This window comes from Pavona decussata, unplaced genomic scaffold (genome assembly GCF_977016875.1).
Source record: "Pavona decussata unplaced genomic scaffold, jaPavDecu1.1 SCAFFOLD_62, whole genome shotgun sequence".
Classification (NCBI taxonomy): Eukaryota; Metazoa; Cnidaria; class Anthozoa; order Scleractinia; family Agariciidae; genus Pavona; species Pavona decussata.
This window is the reverse complement of record NW_028145483.1, coordinates 1,027,698-1,047,836: the sequence shown is the minus strand read 5'-3', so window position 1 is coordinate 1,047,836 and position 20,139 is coordinate 1,027,698. Positions and strand designations below refer to the sequence as shown.

The following is a 20,139-nucleotide window of genomic DNA, read 5'->3' as shown; positions in this document are numbered from 1 at the left end:
CTGTTATAGGGTCCAATTACAGCATTTTGGGCTCTTCGAATACACTTTTGCTCAAACCAATCTGCCACCTTCCAACCAAACTGGCCCTGTTTACTGAGACCGATTACAGCATTACACCTTTACGGTACGACACTTGTGCTAGTTCGCAAAAAGAGTGGACAAACTAAAACCTTTCCAACTAAATGTCAAATGGATAAAGGGCGAAGGTTCTTCAGAATTATGGTGCTTCGTCATTGAGAAAGTGAATCCCTTAAGACTTGGTTGGGTCCATTGAGTTCATAAGGTTACATTGGCCATGGTAGAGATCCAAAATCTGATCTTTCAAAGGCCTGCGAGCCGGCTACGGAAACTTTGTGTTTTTGGATCGCTCCTGGTGGCTAATTTACCTTCTTACATCATATAGTTCTTATGTTGCAGCCCAAAGTCATAAAACTAAAAAATTTGGCCAGCCTTAGTTCCAAAGCTAATAATCTAAAAGAAGAGCAAGGCTGATTTCACGGTCGGGGAAGTATATTTTCCAATATTTCGAAAGGCACGGCCTTTCTTCTTCAGGGTATGTTTGTGACAAAACATACCCTTAAGTCTCAAACATACCCTACCATACATATGTTTTAGTCTCAAACATACCCTGAAGAAGAAAGGCCGTGCCTTTCGAAAAATTGGAAAATATACTTCCCTGACCGTGAAATCAGCCTTGCTCTTTTTTTAGATTATTTGCTTCACAATTTTTTTGCTGATTAGATCCTTCACTACATGCAGGATCCGGTACTTTTATTTTGTCACGGTGGTCCTTGCAAACACAGTTTATCACTGGTTTTTACTGCTCAGTTCCAAAGTTCTTATTAGAAAGAAGAGTGCAAATAGAGAATGGAACTCGAAATTGAAGCAACTATAGTGTTTGATAATTCAGCAAAGGGCTTTTCATGCTTTTTTTCTGACTTCTGTTGGATAGCGTAAATTGCTCTAATGCTGTGAACATGATTTCCAATTTATATTCATCTTTTGGGTTGCCAATGTAAAGGTCCCTTCAGTGACAAAATTTTTGTTCATTTTAAATCATTTCCACTCAAACTGAATAATGGTAACTTGAAAAAACAATTTACTGTTGTTTACTGATAGAGCCCTTTTGCGTGTAATTCAATTATATCAACGCCGGGATTATTCCCAGATCAAGAATCTGCTGTTGTTGTTGTTATGTTGAAAAAATGAATTGTATAAACCATAGTATATAGAATAGGTGCAGTTTACAGAAAGATCCCTCAGATTTCCAAGTTTGCGAAAAGATCTAATGAAAGTACAAGGTCTGGAATGAAATTGTTGAACTGAGAACCGGAAATCATGAATGTTTCGTGTTAAGGATAAAGCAAAGAAAGCTTAAATTGTTCCGCCATGTAACGCGAAAGACCACGACTGACAAACTTCCTTTGGCTTAAAGATCGTTATGCACGTGCAACTACCCAACAAACGAGGATGGACAAGAGGGAGAAAAACGTGGCTTTGAAGCGCAAGAATGGCTGATCGACGACTGGATTGGAAAGGCATGCTTCAGTCTCTAAAAGTGCACCTACGGTCTCCTTAAGCCGACGACACGCTTAGCGATTTTATACCCCGATCGTGGCGATCGGCTAAAATCGCCAGGTGTGTGCGGCGCTTGCGATTTTCGCCGATCGCCGCGATCGGTGTATAAAATCGCCGATATCTGGCATGTCAGATATCGGCGATTAAATTCGCCGGCATTCGCCAAGTGTGCCCGTTCTCACGATTTTCTGAGCTCATCACTGCGAATCGCCGATAAAGCCAACCCGTCAGGTTGGGCAATTTTATCACAATGACTTTTCGAAACTGCCACATTCCCGCGATCGGCGAAAAAATTCGCCAACTGTGTCCGCAAATTCGCCGCGATCGGCGTGTAAAATCGCCAGGTGTGTAGACGGCCTTAGGCAGGAAGAGTGATGACGATGGTGATGATTGTTCTAAACACAACTACTTTGCAGCTTCTTTAGAATTGGATTTTAAGCCATTGGAGTTTCCCTGAGGAAAAATTGTTATACTGACATTCTCCTTGATAACCCCACTGTTGGCGGGGTAATTTTCTAAGACTAAGGAAATGCCATTGACGTCATGCATACTCCGTTCTTTTCTCAAGTCGAACTATGCCATCAATTTAATCTGGAATGTTCTCTGGAAGTATAAATAAGCAAAAAGGCAGACATTATGCATTTACTTTAATGATTTTCTTAGCTGTAAGATTTATCAGGAAGAAAAAGAAACAAGAGAGGAGACGGGCATATCCGCAATCGCCGTTATTACGGTATGTAAGGCAATTCAAAATGCCGCCTTGCGCTTACTGCCGGCGTCGCTCCAACAGCGGATGAAAATTATTACGTAACTTAAAATGTATCACCTTAACTTAATATACATGTTTAGATGAAAGGAAATATAATTAGAAATAGTCAAAGAATTGAGTGAATGCTAGCACATATTATTACGCAGTGCGTTTGCGTTTCAACGATGAAAAGATTATCATAATGACTCGATCCAAGCTTTTCGGTCTCAAGCGCCGGCGCTGATCTCAAAACAAGCAAAATGTTTCAAAACTCAGTTTCTATAAAGTCTATACCAAGACTCAGTTGTGCCATAGAAAATACTGTTCGCGGTGACACCTCACTACTATTTCAACCAGCTTCAATGATTCGGGTTGATGTGAGTTTTGCCGTTTCTGCTGAAAGGGAAATGGGTAAACAAGTGAAACATACTAAATGTATATGTGTATGTTAGTGATATTCTAGTGTATTTTATGATACTGTTATCTAACTTCAACCTGATCCCTACAATTTCTCCAATCTAAAAGCGGTTCTAGCTTAGTGTTCGACATTATAAAACCAGTTCAGTTTGAAACTTCAGAGAAGATGACTGTTCGTTAGCCTTAACTACGAGTCGCGCCTACATCAAACGTTCGGTCATGATAGGAACGCCAGCATTCGCGTGCATACTCTCGCTATTAAATATAAAATATGAAGCGGTTTATGCCATGATTCTTTTCCAAAATGATCGGTATGAACATTGAGGAAAACTCGGTTCATGCTTAATCCAAATTTGATTACTTTCTGAGCATTACAAAATAGGGATATAGCGATGATCTCGTCATTTCTTAGTTTAAAACTGTTACCTTTACAGTCAATAGTAATTCGTTTAGTGTCCCTCTAACTTAGTATACCGTCTATGAATCAGTTCAGTACAGTATGGCTTTCGCCTGAATGCCCAATAGGCACGGAGAAGTGATCGATCTGTAGTGCTGCTACGGCTAATCACATCTTGTACGAGGTCTGCCTAATTCGAACGAAATTTAGGGTGCTTTGTGGTATGCCAAAATTTGCCGAACTGGTCTTGTTTCACAGCAGAAAGGCACCAAATCTAAAGACTGGTTTTGCCCTAATCTTTAGAATCGCTTTAATACCCACACCAAAGTAAAGAACAAGAATAGTAGACTTCTCACAGCTTTCCTCTGCCAAATATTGTTGACCTGGGGTCTTCAAAGCGAAGAGTCATACCAAAATGTCAAACGAACCGTTTCAAGAGGGGCTTCTTCCTGTTTGCTTCATAGGTTATGTATAGCTTTCCTTTATCAATTTTGTGTATGAACACCAGCGTAATTCAGCTCTTGAGCAAGCTGCTAGGTTGATGTGAATCCGAATGTATCTATTTTAACTATCTATACCATTTCCCGAATGTACAAATTTGGCGGTTTTTTCCTTCAAGATGTGCATCTCTTTCACAAATTGACCGCCGCGGATTCTACCAGGCAGGTCTGATGAATCGAAAGTGCTGTACCAACAGGCTCACATGTACGACCATCAACTGAAAAGGAAGCGTTTTAAGTGACACTTTCATGTGTCATTGCCTTCGTGAATATTTCTCAAAATGAAATCTCGGCTCGTGCATCAGTTGTCACATTTTCCAAAAGCACTTCAGAAAGTAAAGGGTGAAGGAGCAGATAAACAAACTGAATCACTAAAAATAGTCCACCCTTCGCCCGATAAAAAGAGTAAGATATTTTCGCAAATTAAAGTACGAAAGTAACTTCGAAGAACATCCTGCAGTACTCAATATTTTAGTCAACAACAAGGAGATAGATTTCTAGAAACGTGTTATTTCGTTTTAATTCAAAACCATTATCAATCGATGGATAATTTTACAAACAAGCGCAGCTTATATATATTACAAAAAAATACAAATATCACATGTTTAATTTTGTAAAGAAATAAACAAAGCAAAGAATCCTAACAAAGTTCTATGCAAACAACTCCAATTCCTTAGTGGCTTTGATCCCGGTGTTCAGGCAGGGTTTGACAGTTTTAATATCAAGGGATTCCAAGAAACAGAGCTGATAGAAATCACTGTTGGTCGCGAGAATTGAAGCATTGCGTAATATAGCATTGTGGATGTGATGATTTAGTTCGACATCACATCTTCTGTTAGCTTTTATTGTTCTCTTTTTCGTTTATTATGCCTGAAAATGTAGACAATGGACTTTCGAAATATCGCACTATCCATACACGTCTCCAGAACTGATAAGAAATATACACTTTGCAATACTTGTCGCTTTTGTTGCCTCGGTATATAAAAAGGCTGGTTGCGGTGGCTGCCATATTTTTGTAGCATTCAAACATGATGCACAGGGGTCTACGGTGCGCGCCTAAAAGCACGCACTTACTGACAAACTCGAGAATCTAGCCGAATGTTAAAGTCAGTCGGCTCTAACCTCGACCGACATGTATAATGGCGCCAATGGCTGATTTTAATAGGATAGGATTATAGTTAACTTTATTCAGCTTTCTTTAATGTATTTAAAATGTCATAATCTGAAAAATCGAGGTTGCTGTGAGAACTATGTTTAACGACAAAGAAGCGACCTTTAGGAAAGTCTGTAATGATGTCACTGCTTTCTTTCAGACGTACGATGCAGCGTTCAAGATATTTGTTCATCGGCCATTAGTAGCTTCAGGTGCCTTGGAGGACCCTGAAAGAGAATGGAAAAAAAAAAAAACAATCAGCGAAGTAATCGTCAACTCATATACTTCCCAAATTCACAGCCCTACAAAATAATTAAACTTGGACGACAAATGAATAAGTTTATTAGCGATGAAAATGACAATTTCTCGGAAAAAAATAACAACTGAACAAAGCCAGTGTAGTTTGAGCCCTAGCATGTCAGGTTAAACAGCACAAACTGAAATAAATCAGTAATTGGTCGACTTAAACTGATGAAAGTGACTTCGAGTTAGATTGGGTATTTTAGTTACACTTGTTACTGCATGACAAGTTGACAATTTAATGGCCTTAGCTCCCACGAGTTTCCAGTAGCACAGTGGCAGAGCATCCGAACTAGTAATCGGAAGGTGTTTGGTTCGACTCCTGGTAGGTGCACTCGGATTTTTTCCTAGTGCGCCTGTCTTATTTACTGATTAGCACATCACCCTCAAGTTGCAATTGTTACCTCCAGAGCCTCTTCCTGTAGTATTCTTTTTCGGTTTTCTACGTTTTGGAAATACGCACGGCTGCCCAGCAAGGCAACGTCTAACTATTCCTCTCTCAGTCCTTCGCTGTATGATAGTGTTTTTCAGTGGTCTCGTCTGAGTACTGTCTATAGGGGAGTCGCTCTCCTCCCTTTGCTTCTGTATCCCCGAGGCCTCTTCCACTTCTAATACACCGTTCTGTTTCTTGAGTATGTTGACGTCTTTGGCCTCCTAATTGAGAATTAACATTGGCATTTATTACAGGCTGGCTTTTACTAGGATTTTATGCCGAGGGTTAAATTAAACATATGAGGTCGTTCACCATTAGCATTCAATGAAAGATACATATGAAGGAACAGAAAATGTTTTGACGTAATCCAAAATTACTTCAGTGTTTCTGGATACGGCTGGCCATGAGGTCCAAATAACTTAAAAATAACTTTAAAATATTAGCGCAAAAAAGAATAAAGAAGTATTGAGAAGAGTTTCCTACACTGACAAAATGGAACAGAATTAGGCCCATGTATGTGTGTATGCCGTGTTATGTATAAGCCATGTCTATGGACATGTGAATATGCAGAGAGCCATTCATACCAACCACTTTACCTCCCGCTTCGATCAGCTATTTGCTAACAGCTGTCGGTAAAATTTTTGTACCAGTGGAATATTTGGAGAATTTAATACAAGGTTGTTGTTGCTGTTATCTTATCTGGCAATGGTCGAACGAAACGTAAAAGACAACCCCACTAAGAACCGCACAAAGAATTTCATCGAGCTCCATAGATATACTTTCAATCGCTAGTGTAGCACATTACATTGTATTCTGTTGTTGCATGTTGTAACTCCGTTTGTGGGTATCGATTGTGTCAGTCAGAAATGAAGATTCTTCTACTTCTGTGCTTAATTATAAGACATTGTTCACGCTTCCTTCAGATGTTATTTTTGGATTGAGGATGTGTGGTTAGATAAGTCGTGTGCCCCTAATTAATCCTCCTGGCTGTGAAAGTCCCATTATTATTACTTTAAGGAATACCATTACTTTAAAAAGCCAAATATAACATAATTTCACTTGTCTGAGAATGTTGTAAGGTAAAATTGATCAAAAAGTAAAGATGCTTCAAAAGAATATAGCATTAGATAAGCAGTTAACCAGTTCATTTATTACAGTACTACTAACAATTATGAAGCAAAATGTTCATCGTGGTCATTCGATGGGATGTTATGCAATAAGCTAACACTAAGGAGAATTTAATCTTCTTGCCCGAAACCCTTGAAGATTCATGGAAACATTTCTAGCCAACGTTAGAATCTAGTAGGTTCTTGTGCAAAATGTCCGGCCTCATATCAGGCAGATCCCATCGCGGAAATGGAAGTCAATCAATGGCTTCGAAAAGCCGCTTGGAAAGTATTTCTATATTTTACCTTACAGTATTGAATTTTATTCATTAGTAGATACTTGAACTATTTTTAGATAACATTCAGTGTTTCTAACCTTAATCTTCTGGCTGAAGCGTCCAGTACCTTCCTGCATCAGAAGACCATTCGTTTGAACAAGAGCTGCACCTTCGGTGGAGAGGAACAACAGGCAACCCATTGCCAAGAACGGTAAGATGAAAGTTGCAGCCATTTTGGGCAATTTCAACATCCAAAGCTGGAGAAAAGCAAGAATGTAAGGTTCTGTTTGTTTCTTTTTTACTAAAAATGGCGATTTAGTATTCGAGGGAACGTAAAACGAGCTCTGACAAACAGGCAGGTTTCACGATGAAGGACTCGGCCAAAACAAAAAAATACCAAAAAAACACGTACAATTAATTTGGGAGGAATTGCTCTAACTCGCTTGTTTGTGAGTTTTGCTTTCAGCTGTTTAAAGTAAGTTACCAAACAGAACTTTCTTTAGTTGTTTCTTGAAAGGTTTACAATAGTTTATTAGGGCTAACATTGTGACGACATTGTGATATATACTTAAGCAATGGAATGTAGGATCGAGTGTCACATCTGCATGACGCAACATTCTCTCCATCCTGTTTCTAAATACCCATATTGGGAGAGCATTATTGTACCCTTTAAAATTCTGTTTTCTTTCTTTAGCTAATCAGTAGTCCTTGCCCATTATTGTTTGAAAGTCAAACTTTTTTGTTTTCTTTTCCAGGCCAAAGAATGTCGGTTGGTGGAATGCAGAATAGACGTGTGAAGGCAGGTCTATGAACCTTCGCGTTGGTGAAGTCACTTTGATGCCAACTTTTGTTTACACAGATTAAAACAAATGAAAACATTTGTTGAGCAATTAAAAGCAAGGCAGTCTCCAATAAGATATAATTGTCCTGTGTTATTAGCAATCCTAAACGTTTTGAAATGTTTTTGCCTTGGTCTTGTGAGAGTGGTGTACTCTGTTTGATAACCCTCTCCACTGATTCATCCAGCTTTACGATCCTACAGACAAAGCACATTTCATACCCAGAAATAAAGATGGTTGCCTATGAAAAGACAATCGCTCGATCATTTTTCATGTGACAGACTGGTCTTACATTAGAATTTTCTTAAAAATGTTTGCAATTATTATGCAACCCATTTCAGCTGTTCACAATTAGCACAATTACAAGATTCGCCCACGAAGCCAAAAAAAAGCAGAAGTACATTACACAACCGTTGTGTTTTAGAGTTAGTCAAATATCGAGGTTCGATATTTGACTAACTCTAAAACACAGCATATGTTTTCTTTACTTAATCTTTGACTCCATATTCTAGTGTTTGAAATCAGTTTTTAACAGATAAGTTGGGATGGCTTTTACAATTCTGAGATATGTACCAAGAACTTGAACAAGAAAACGAGCGAATAAACTATTTTTTAATGAAGAAGTATAAGAGAACATTCACTTGGTCATTCGTCGTAAATTGAACACCTGAGTGCAATCTTAATTTAATGTAGGTGCTCAAAGGTTACTGAAGAGTTCAACTTCAGTTTAGCAAAGCTAAAGGTACCTGCAAACAAAAAGACGGATTGCACTCTAAGCATTATTTTAATGCTATACTTCAAGTTGTCTGTTGCATACTTTCTGGAACATCTCGATGTTTCACTTTCAAAGGAAATGGACTATATGATGGTGGATCGTGTTTTGAAACATCTGCTTGCAACATGGAGTGATTGTGCTATTTTTATTACGCACTCGTGCTGATGCTAAATTAGGAAGAGACACGCGACATCAATCAGCAAACATTTATGTTTACGACTCAACTGAGACCGTATTGATATCCACCGAAAGCAAAAGGCTAGCTAAGTTATGACCTGATGACAACCAAGTTCGCCGGTATGCGGCACCCCAGAGAAACTACCATTTCGAGTTAAGGGTGAAGGGTACTGGTATGAAACGACATCTGTTTCGGCCGAAAGACGGAGTAAAACAACTTTTATAAGGTTGTGGAAAGGGAGAGAACGGAGGAAATTTAATTGTTCTAACTGTTCTGAGACAGAGCCGGGAGTGTGAGGGTGATGGGTTGATAGAATGCTATGGAAGGTGATAGTGATGACCTACAATTGCAGATACATTTACTTGGTCAAGCTGATCTAAGTTTCCGGCTCTTTTTGCTTCTGAATATTGAGTCAAATTAAGGATTTTTTAATACTTATGTTGGCAAGATATCATCACCATCAGGATAGAACACATGACTGCAGAGAGAAGTGTTTCAGCAAATGTGACTAAGATTGTAGCTCGCCACACGTTTTCTTGTTTGGTCAGTGGTCAGAGTGTCCTGCACCTGTTTGGAATATCATGGTTTGACTTTCGACGATCCGTCGCCTGGAACGTCTCAGCCTTTTTTCTTTAAGACTTAGGCTTGTCGCAAAGTTAATAATACTCATAGCTAAAAGCAGTGTTGAGGCATTCTGGGAATTATCCGAATTCTTCAATTTTTGAAGTGTAAGTCGTTTTGATTTCATTCCACAATGCGTCGTTTCACCCTATCACGTCCTTGTTTTCAGCATGTTCTGGAAACTGTGGATGGTGAGTCATCCTCACGGCGAGTACTCGTCCAGGGAGTCCCACTTGGGTCGTTTGGCGGGGATGCCACACAAAGCTCTAATTCTGATTCGTACAGTATGTTACACCACTGAAAAGATGTTGTCTGTCCTCAAGTTATACATATATCTTATTCGATGGTTTTACATATAATATGCGCGGATATTTTGCGAGTTATGTAGTATTTTTCCGAGCCCCGAAGGGGCGAGGAAAAATACGAGCAATGAGCAAAATGTCCGGGAGTATTATATGTAAAACCATCGAATAAGAGATTTATTATTCCACTACAAAAAGATTTTGTTATTTTGACTTCTCTGTTTTGGTAACAGTTTTGAAATACACCCGGCATTAACTGTCCATCGGTATATGGCGCGTGCGAATGACGTAAACAACACAGAAAGCCAGTTAAATGTCTTTAATTTGATTGAATCAAATGAAAAGGTAAATGGCAAGTGATTGGCATGCTAAAAACTTGTTTTCGAGTTTGCATCGTTTTAAAAACTATTCTTTGTCCAGTTCGGCCATTGCTGCTCCTTTTTTCTGCCTTTTCCGTCCGTATTCGCTATGTTGTAAACCGGTCAAGCGGGGACACTACAGTGTATTACGGTCTCATATTTTGCGCGTTCTCTTGACCTTATTTGGTGAAATGACATAATACTGGAATAATAACAAAACTTAATTCATTTGGGTCTAAAATAGGATCGATAAAGAGAATGTTGATAACAACACAGGGGCACCCAACGACAGTTTTCTCTCAAATCCTTTGAAACGCAATTGTAGGCTATCTGGTGTACCTTTAAGGCTCTGTAGGTTCATTTCAGGTAGCGCTATAAAATTTTTAACTGTTCGATCATTCTAGGGGAACTTGAGTCTTTTCGAAATTACTGGGGCATTTTCAGTGTCCATTTCTCGAAAACCTTAGGTCTTATTTCCTTTCCAAAAATCTCAGCTGACCTTTCTTTGGTACCCGAAACCAAATTTATATCAATCCAAAAACACTGGGCCTTAAATTTCCCATATCACGAGCGTTCGAGGTGAAAATTCCCTTTAGAAAATTGTAGGGGATTAAGGGACTCCGGACAGGTAATTTACCGAAACGATCCGTTGGGTGCCCCTGATAACTACAGTAACGATAACAACGGAATAACAAATCCATGCTACACATTACCCCCTGCAAGTAGCACGAATTAGAAAATCAAAATGGGACACCTTTTGGTGTGGAAAGGTAAACTCCTGAGCAATATAGAAACTATCGTTAAATTCCACGACTGAAACTTTCCTTCGTACGTCTTTCAATGAATCCCAGCTGGGTCTTCCTATTGTTCAATGAAAATATTTCTATCTTGCATGGATACAGTTCCAGGGGAAGTTCTTAGCTTACACAAATGTTAAAATCCAATACAACTTCCTTAAGTTTCAGACAAAAACAAGTGGCATTTCCTATTCAATTTAACGGCGCGTATAGCTTTCGACTAAACAGGAAATAGCCAGTAATTGCCATGTTATGAGGCTTCCCATTTCATCAATCAAGTTCACTTGTCTCTAACCGCAAAAGCTAGAATGATTGATGGAATTTTGTCGTGTTGCTCCAAAGTCATTGAGGGTAAACCGCAAATTGAATTAAATAGCTTGAAGTAAATACCTTATTACATTTGATAGTTTTCGAAGCACTGAAACACATGAAACTGTTTCGGGAATTTTGTTTTTGAGTTCGTGATGTTTTGCCAGTTTGTGGTTCAAATTTCTGTGATTCAAACTAAAATCCAAATTTTACAAACACTGTTATTTCGTATAAACCCAACAGATACAACCATTCGTTTTCAAATTTGGCGATCGTCATAGCATGGAATTCGGTGCCCTTCCGATTTACAAGGAAATTTACTTTGCGGATAAGGTATCGGCGGGTCGTTAACTTGATAAGAAATTCGCATAAACAACCCGCATGGTTGATGTTCTGCGGTACATCGTTTATTTCAGTGCTTTACATCGGCTGTTTCTCCGTCACTTCACGTTGAAGATGCAACACAGAACGGTAAACTGAAAATATTGAGTTAATATTATATGAGTATTTTATCCAATTCGGTTTCGGTTTTGTTCAAAAACACACTCAGTTAACCTCTTTATGCCAAAGCATTTTATGTCGGGTACAAACTTCAACTATGAAACTTTGATTTTGAAATCATTGATTGTCACTGTTTTGCCCAGTGATTGTATAGTGTACCATTCGAGGTGACTCTAACGTTTAAGAACCTTTGTTTGTTCCAACGAAAGCTACCGAGCAGATCATTCTTGTTTTTCATATTAAAACTTAAATTTGACACTTGACGTGAACTGGTGCACGTTGCCAGATTACTGTTATCTAAAATATAAGGTGCAAAATAGGAATTCTGTTTTGATCATTTCTTGACAAATAAAATAGTGAGAAGACAAGACAATTCCAACAATTTCCTGTCGCTCCTATCTACTGAAAAAAATACGCCATTATTCTCGACTTGTTTTGGTGATTAGGAACACCATAAACGTTCCTAGCAGTTGTAAATAAGATGAAAATAAATCACTTCATTTTAAGTGTCAATGTACTCAGCGCAGGGCACCAATTGGTGAAACTCCCGGAAAGGAAAGAACTGGAGTATCCGATGAAGAACCTCTTAATTGGAGCAAGAACGAGACCCAACAACAAATTCAACCCACAGTTAAACCCGCGTGACATTATTAAATGGGGGACAAGTACCCTCATCAATATGCAGTCCCTGCTTCTCTGTCATAGTTGTCTTGAAATGTTTCAGGGGATTCAATTGTTTTGCCTAAATTACAAATAGGTCAAACGTTTAATAAAATATTTCCTCAATGCCAAACCAAAATTAAGAGCTACTAATTCAAGATAAGCCAAGTTTCAGTTAAATTTTTCACCGTAAATAAACAAGGCTGAATTTAAGCAATGATTTGATTTTGTGGAAAAATGGGATCGGTCAGTAGTGGACAAGGAAAAAAATTATATATAAAATTCATCATTTTTATTTTCGAATATGCGTAATAGTCTAATTAAGTTTTGGTTACTCATGATATTTACCGTTAACGGACTTCTTCTAAAGATGTAAAAAGCGTGAAAAAAGCACGTTGCCAGTGTGGCACGTTGCCACACGTTGCCAGTCACGTGTGCTGACTCGTGTTGCCAGCCACGTGTGCTGGCTCGTGTTGCCAGCCACGTGTGCTGACTCTACGCACAGAAGGCGGGTGGGCTCATGCTCAAGCCAAATGAGCCTAAATTTTGTATCCTTTGGAGCTCAGTTATAACTGGCCTTCTTGCTGTCCGAACTTCGAAGAGTTCAGGCCTTAGGGAAAACGCGTGCGACAAAAAATGATTGCCACTGATGGTAAGATAAAGCAATCAGGACTTCGGCATCGATCAAGGCCAGAAAAGTCAGATTACTTTAGGCTCGTATGTGATTGGCCTGGAGAGAAATATTTTGATTGGTTAAATCAATATACAGCTGTTTCGTCAAAGGTTGTCCAAAAAAAAAGCGTAAAACTGTACGCGATAATGCCGAATAAATTTCAATAAAAGCTCAGAATCCATAATTCCTCGACCGCACAGCGAAGACGGGCATTATGGATTCTGAGCTTTTTTTTAAATTCATTGGGTATTTCCCAGACTTTCGGCCTTTGCGCGTACGCTTTTACGCTTTTTTTGGACAACCTTTGTCGAAACAGCTGTATACAAGATTTAAAATCCTAACGCAACTGTGGAAAGAAAAGAAAGTCCGAAACGACGAACACTACATTTTTTTCTAATTCAGTTTTCAGGCCATATTCCGGCTGATACATGGTCTATAAAAGGTAAACTGACGCTTAAAACGAGATTATAAATGAAAATAAATAACTAAAAAAAAACAATCAGCAAAAGGGAACAATAAATATATTTGACTTTAATATTTTTTTAATTATCGTATGACTTTTATATTCTCTGAAATTTACGTTTCTCATAATTTCGAGTCCGAGATCTTAAGAAAAACGTCAAGAACGAGTGTTTATAACACATAACTGCCGGCCTTTTGACGCATAACAACCATCTCTGAGTTTTCAATAATTTAAAATTCCGTGCTAATGCGCTTAAAACCTTCCAGCTAGAATTCCGTGCAGTTTGGATTAACACTGTTCCTAGCCTAAGGAAGATGTCACTGAATGTAAGGATATCATTCACTCTTAAGCATAGTTAGTCCAAGCGAAGGGTGCTGTCTGTATAAACTAAAATTTACAATGTGTCTACCGCAATCAATTTAGCTTTTTTTTTCTTTTTTTAATAAACACAAATGAATAACTTCGACGTAAATCAGGTTTCGGCTGTTTCGTATTTTTCGGGTGTTTCAGACATGATCATTGAATTATTGTCGCAGATTTTCAGCTCGCATTAAACCGAGCTTGGGCCTAACTCAAGTTTCCTTCTTTCTTTGTTTTTATTTTTTCGACCGACTACTTAGAACCGATCCACTTTCGTGAGAAAGATGGATAATGAAATATTTTATTGTACAATTATAATCGCCTCACTTTATTTCACTGCTGGGCCTATTTTAACCTTGCTGCAAGCAATTTTCAATGTTATTACATTTGTTATGGATCGAGATTAGCTTTTCAGCTATTAAAACTATATTGCCAGCTTGCAAAGTTCATTCAGACTTGTTAATTAACGTACACCTCTCGAGCGGGGGGGGGGGGGGGTTTATCCTTTAATTATGTCTGAGCCACGTCTCACTATGATATGAGCTCAATAAAGAGTTAATTAAAATTAAAACAAAAAGGAAAGTAAAAATGCTGTCTGCTACTATGAACATGCATGGGCTTTCTCAGGAGTCTTAATGGGCTCCTGGCTTTCTATGATCATAAAATGAGATTAAAATCAGGAGTACCCCTAGCAACGATTCGTTTCGTTGCAAATCTCTTCGGGCAGTCTGTCCAGGTTGTCCTAAATCGCCTCAGAAATTCCATTTATAGTATGATTTTTTTTACTGCCGTTATGATGTCTTACCATCTATGATTTTATTATCTTAAGTATTTTGCTGATCCATTAGTCTGCAAACATCCGGCATCTCTTTACATCTATCTTGGACTCATGCCTCAAAACCTCTGCATGTGTTCAGTTCGGTTATGTAGTGAAGGCAAAATTAAGGACGGTGCCTACTTTTGTTACTGCGCATACTTTCTGCGCATCTCGAGATACTCGAGTTTCCTATAGGTGGCCTACTAATACAGGTATATGTTTACGCGGTTTAACTGCCTGTGCGGAGAAAGCAGAACTTAGCAAGTGCTCTTGGTATCCAAAAAGAAAATTGGGGGTAACCATGCATTTTTCAGAGATAATAAAGCTTCAATTTTGAGCAAAACGCCATACATTTCTTTATATTTCACTGTTTTAGAATAATTGTTGCTTAATTATCTCTAAAAAATGGGGGGGCTACCCCCAAATTTCGTTTTGGATTTCAATACCCGTTGCTAAGATCTGCTTTCCGTGCATAGTCATAAACCAAACAAAAATACTTCTTTATTAGTAGGCACCGTCCTTAAGTAGTTTACTAATACATGTCTCCCAGAGATCCGGAATCTCTTAACGTCTTGTCACTGTAGCCTCGCGGGCTATGCCATATTTGGAGCTTTGAACAGCATCAAAATCAATATTTTCCTCACAGTTCCGACTGAATAAAGCAGAACGTTAGGACACTTGCAAACATATCTGTTAACATTTGCCGACATCAGCCCCAAGATAACCTACGTAGCAAGCGTTTCCAGCGAGCGCAAAGCTACAATCATCGACATTTTTTTTTTTTTTTTTTTTTTTGGGGGGGGGGGGGGGGGGAAGGTTACTCAACAAGGCAACAGAAAGTGGGTCTCAAATAAAGACATCGGCACATTTATTACTTTCGTATGTTAAGGCCTTTGTTTGTCGTCTCCCCTTCCCCCCTGCTCCCTTTTCAATTATGGTTGGATTCTCAACAATTCATATATGCGTAAAGATTCACTTTTCAGTTAAGCTTAACATTAAAACAGGGGAGGGGAGGAAAGTCAAATTGAGGTAGAACTTTGGAATCTTCCCAAGATTATTTTCGACGATTGTAGTTTGCTGTTTTAGTCTGGCCGCTCGAAAACAGGGCGATCGCAAAAAAAAAAAAAACTTTATGCGCGGCAAGGATTTCCTGCATGTGCTCTTTAAATTTTAGTACATTTCTTCACCGTACCTGGCCAAACAATGACCAAATTCAAGGTTTTGTTGAGAACGTGAACTCATGACGGTAAATTTCAAATTTTTTTTTTACTGATTCTGTGTTTCAACTTGAACGCCTTTCCCACCTGTCTTGAGTTTGCTGATGACAGAGTATTACTCATTTGAGCTTGTAAGCTTTCTGTTATCGTTTTGTAGGTTGAAATTGAAGTTAATAAGCTAAAAACAGGAAAGATTTGAGCCCAAGGATATCCGCTCACCTTTATTTGGCTTGTAATTATAATATTAATATAAACATAAAGTGGGTCATTGATTCTATAGCGTCAAGTCTTTATCCGAAAGAAATAAACCTTCGAGTTTCGCATTTTTTAGTGAGCTAAATCACCGTCTTAACTGCAATATAATAGCAAAGAAAAGACTTGAAGCACCAGTGAAAAGCGATAGTTGATTTAAGTTAGCAATCAACTGGCTCCAGTGAGTAAGCTCTTTATTACAGATCAACATCGTAGCTTTTTTGCTGACTTTAAAATTAATCAGGAAAAACACAAACCTACTGCTAGATAGAGTACCTGAAACCCCGGTGACTACAAAGTTAATATCAAGAGCCACAGTTTGATATAATCATACAGGTATGGATAAAAAGTGCAGTTTTAACAAGCGTATGTTTGGCATTCACAGTTTTTTTTTTTCTTATATATACGGGCCGGCTACAGTGAAATCGCTACTAAAATATTTTCTTGGCTGTTAGGTAGTATATTCTCTGACCATGTTTTGGTTAGTTGACCCTTAACAATCGATCACTGCCGCGCCTTGTCTACGTTTTTAAACTAACTACTCTCGTTTCTGTAAGAACCTAAGTTATTTGAGTATGTATGTAATGTGATTTACATGACATGAATGTACAGTTTTTATGTGCATGTAATTATTTTTACCTTTCTGGTAAATATCGAAGGTTATTAAAAACTGGGTAATGAATTAATGCAATTTTAGAATTTTCCTGATTGGCTTCGCGGCCATGAGATATCAACGATTATCCCCACGACCGAGAAATAACGAATGTTAACAGTCGTCTCATTTGTCTCTCTTGTAAGCGGAAATCAGCAAGACACTCCGGCAATATTTCTTGGTTATTTTTCATAAAAAATTATTGCATTCGCGCTTGTTGCCTACTCGGGACTCACGGCGCCTCGTTCGCTTTCCAGCAATAGGGACCTTCAGAATTTGACTACGAGTACCGAGATTTAGTACAAGTACGACTTTTCAAATCTAGTTTGCTTGGTTTACATAACCGCTTGTCACACCAATCTTGTTTCTGCGGTCTCCTTATCTGCTGGTAAACACCGGGAAGGAGCGAGAGTTCTGGGGACGTGACTGATTTGAAATTTGAAAGTCGAACCTGAAGTTCCCTATAGGTTGCATGATTGCAGGTTACGACATGGCGGCATGCATGTTTGTGGCTAGGAACAATAAGATTTTTTTACCGATAGCGGAGCACAAAAACCACTTATAACAAAACATTGCATCCCCTGGATGATTGCTTTCGCTGTTGCTGTGACAATGTTTTTCTTTTATGTAAATGTTAGGAGAACATGTTAACATCCTAACTCAAACGCATGATAAAAAACAACTATGGAACTCACCTTGTATGAAATGTACTTCCATTTTTTTAAAATCGCCTGAACCACTTTATTTCCCAAATATCTTTTCAGCGGGTAGCTCACGGAGGTAACGCCATAAAGAAAAGGATGATTTTTACAAGGAGAGCGATGACAGCGCTTATATTCTCAGCGATGTTCCTGGTTGTATTTACGCATCCTCCCAGGCTCCAAACAAAGAGAGAGTTATGGGACTCGAAGGTAATTCTATTGCAGTGGAACCCCGCTTTGCAGGCACTCACTTATAACCGACAGTTGTGCTTGTCTCGAAGAAAAGCTCAAACCGTATTTATGCGATTAACCGCCCACCTTCGAATAAGCGCCCACCCTGATAGCCCAACCCCACCCCACCCCTCCCCAACAAAAAACATTTCTGTACTAGTCCAGCATGAAGAAAGAGGAGCGTCAGTTGTGTTCCAACTAGGTTTTAGATAAGGTAGTATCTAATATTTTAATACTTTTAATATTGTTTATGGATTGTTTATGTTAGCTTTTACACTTTGTTTTGTCTTGTTGAAGAGAAATAAACTTGCTAGGCTTGTTTTGTTATTCTCTAAATATGTCCTCGCTTGCTAAAAATGTTGGGGGAAATAATAAGCCCCCCCCCCCCCCCCCTCCCCCACTCCCCTCCTCGAATAAGCGCCCACCCTGAAGGGCCCAAAATAAATAAGCGCCCGGCCAGGGCGGTTAATCGAATAAATACGGTATATTTTCTCTTACGTTAGCACGCTTAACACGGACACCGGTTAATACGGGCAACAGACACTTTTCGGTGACCCGAATGGTCATAAGTTAACCTCGCTCACGGGGAACTGCTTGTCTGCGAACCGTATAAACTTTGTTAATATATCATCCGTCTGACTAAACCATAATTTGAAAATGTCAATGTAGAGCAATGTAACCGGACCATTTTAAATTGCTTTTTTTTTTTCCTTTCAATTTTCAGGAAGAAAAATCAACCAGGTTCCAAGAAGGAGTATCCATTATTTCGCCATCCCGTGCAGAGTTGAAGAATAATTTGAAGCTAACCGCTAGGTCTTCACCGAGCAGTGCAAGGTCTTGGACGCAAAGTAAACGGTTCGGTCCAGTGCGGTGTTTGGCTGGTCGAACAAACTGTCGCTTCGGAAGAAGCCGGGATGAGACACGTCGAAACTTTGTGCCATATTACATGACGGGAAAGTAATGTAACTTAACTGGGAACTCCTAGCAAAGTACGTTACATGTAGAATCATTTCAATATCTTTTAGCATGATTGTAGAATAGAACTCGTTGAAAATATCACGGTGTTATTTTCGTAAAACGAATGTTTCTTCTTAGCGTGTAGCCTCCCTCGCAGGCGCTCTTTTGGCTCGTCACGCAATCTTTTTGGGGAAAGAAAGGGTTCAGCGGACACCTTTTGCGACTTTTGTTTCACCCACCGAGTAGAGAGCAGAGCGTGTTTCCGAAACTCTCTTTTCGCGGAGGGTGAAATGATAGCCGGACAAGACGTCTAATCTCGCAGGTTTGTTTCTTCAAACTCTTGCGGAAAGGCATCCTGGCAAAGTACAATACTTTTATTAAATGTCGTTTGGAGTGAAGACTCTGATTTTCGCAATACGATTAATTCTTCTGGAGCTCTGACAATTATACTTTTTTCAGGCCTCGATGCGCTAACGATGCACACAGAATAAAACTGTATCTCCAATCAAGCCGGCTTTGTTGTTATTGTTGTTGTTTCTTTTAATAAAATACAAAATACAAAAGGTGATATTACGGTAAACAAGTGCACTAAGAAACTAGGCCCAATTTGTGCAGGTCTTGATTCCGAATGCAGAAGACTCGTATCCGTTTAATGTAATGCGCATACTGATATTCCTATCTCTAACGATATTAATCTGAAAGTGTTGCTTGACAAGAAAATTGCCTTGATTTCTTTTTCTTTGTTTTAGCAGATACAACTGTGAAGACCTTTAAGATGGTTCAAGTTATGCCAGCTATCTCTGAGACATAAAACAGCTTTTAATTCAAGTTTATGGTTTAGCAGTGAACTGAGAAAATAAACGATGGGAAAAAATGTCGTGATCTCGCGTGACTTTGCTTCAATGTGGGGGAGGGGGATGGGGGAACTGAAGGGGAAGAATAAGGGAAAGAAAACGGCGGGAGATGGTAGGGAAGTTAAGCAACGACGACGGCGACGGCGACGGCAACGACAACGCAGCAAAACAAAAGGTTAATGAGCAAAACCAATCGCTCTTCACGCGCGTTTTACATTTTGGTACATTTCTTTGCCTTCCTCTGCCAAACAACAACGCGAATGACCAAATTTAAAGCCGACGACACACTAGGCGATTTGAAAGGCCAATCGCCGCGATCGGCGTTTAAAATCGCCGATATCTGGCGATTAAATTCGCCGGCATTCGCCAAGTGTGCCCGTTCCCGATTTTTACGCTCATCGCTGTGAATCGCCAGTAAAGTGAACCAATCAGGTTGGGCGATTTTGTCACATGGCTTTTCAAAACGGCCTTCAATGGAGCCTGGGAACAAGGTTGAAGGGCCACATCGCTGCAATCGGCCAAAAAAATCGCCAGGTTTGTCCGCATCAATCGGTGGAGAAAATCGCTTGCGGGGAGGAGCGTTGCGTGACGACACTAAAAACGGCTGCGAGGGAGACTAACACTTGCCATGCCAAGATCTTTCTTTTACCGCATAATCATATGCCGCTCAAAAACTATTAGTTTGAACTATTAGTTGTCATATCCCATATC

General features: G+C 39.2%; 1 protein-coding gene and 3 long non-coding RNA genes across 8 annotated transcripts in view; 2 read left to right on the top strand and 2 right to left on the bottom strand.

Annotated features, from left to right (window-relative positions):
- The window catches only part of LOC146478892 (uncharacterized), a 314,457-nt gene extending 304,265 nt beyond the window's left edge, over positions 1-10,192 (top strand). The window contains exon 3 of the long non-coding RNA XR_014865065.1: positions 9,931-10,192. This is a non-coding gene — a long non-coding RNA (uncharacterized LOC146478892). The remainder of the gene's footprint in view (positions 1-9,930) is intronic.
- LOC146478871 (uncharacterized) overlaps positions 1-20,139 on the bottom strand; it is a 221,721-nt gene that overhangs the window by 23,914 nt on the left and 177,668 nt on the right. Inside the window, exon 4 of one of the 2 annotated variants that reach the window (XR_014865060.1) lies at positions 13,207-13,240. The exons of the other annotated variant lie outside the window; for it this stretch is intronic. This is a non-coding gene — a long non-coding RNA (uncharacterized LOC146478871). Of the gene's footprint in view, positions 1-13,206; positions 13,241-20,139 lie in introns of those variants that run through there. 2 annotated transcript variants of the gene reach the window in all.
- Positions 4,808-7,598, bottom strand: LOC146478893 (uncharacterized). Of its 3 annotated transcripts, none has more exons than XM_085111619.1 (4): positions 7,406-7,598; positions 7,009-7,167; positions 5,498-5,747; positions 4,808-5,020 (listed from the first exon to the last, which is right to left on the bottom strand). In XM_085111619.1, the coding sequence occupies exons 2-4, from the start codon at positions 7,159-7,161 to the stop codon at positions 4,983-4,985; spliced, it is 441 nt and encodes a 146-aa protein (XP_084967745.1). In that variant the 5' UTR covers positions 7,162-7,167; positions 7,406-7,598; the 3' UTR covers positions 4,808-4,982. The 3 variants fall into 3 exon arrangements, with proteins under 3 accessions (XP_084967745.1, XP_084967744.1, XP_084967746.1); XM_085111618.1 differs by having other exon boundaries at positions 7,323-7,595; XM_085111620.1 differs by lacking the exons at positions 7,009-7,167; positions 7,406-7,598 and adding an exon at positions 6,010-6,968.
- LOC146478891 (uncharacterized) lies at positions 16,085-19,436 on the top strand. 2 transcript variants are annotated; one of them, XR_014865047.1, is made up of 4 exons: positions 16,085-16,369; positions 17,450-17,596; positions 18,342-18,606; positions 19,324-19,436. It is a non-coding gene; the product is annotated as an uncharacterized LOC146478891 (long non-coding RNA). The 2 variants fall into 2 exon arrangements; XR_014865048.1 differs by lacking the exon at positions 16,085-16,369 and adding an exon at positions 16,886-17,096 and having other exon boundaries at positions 17,457-17,596.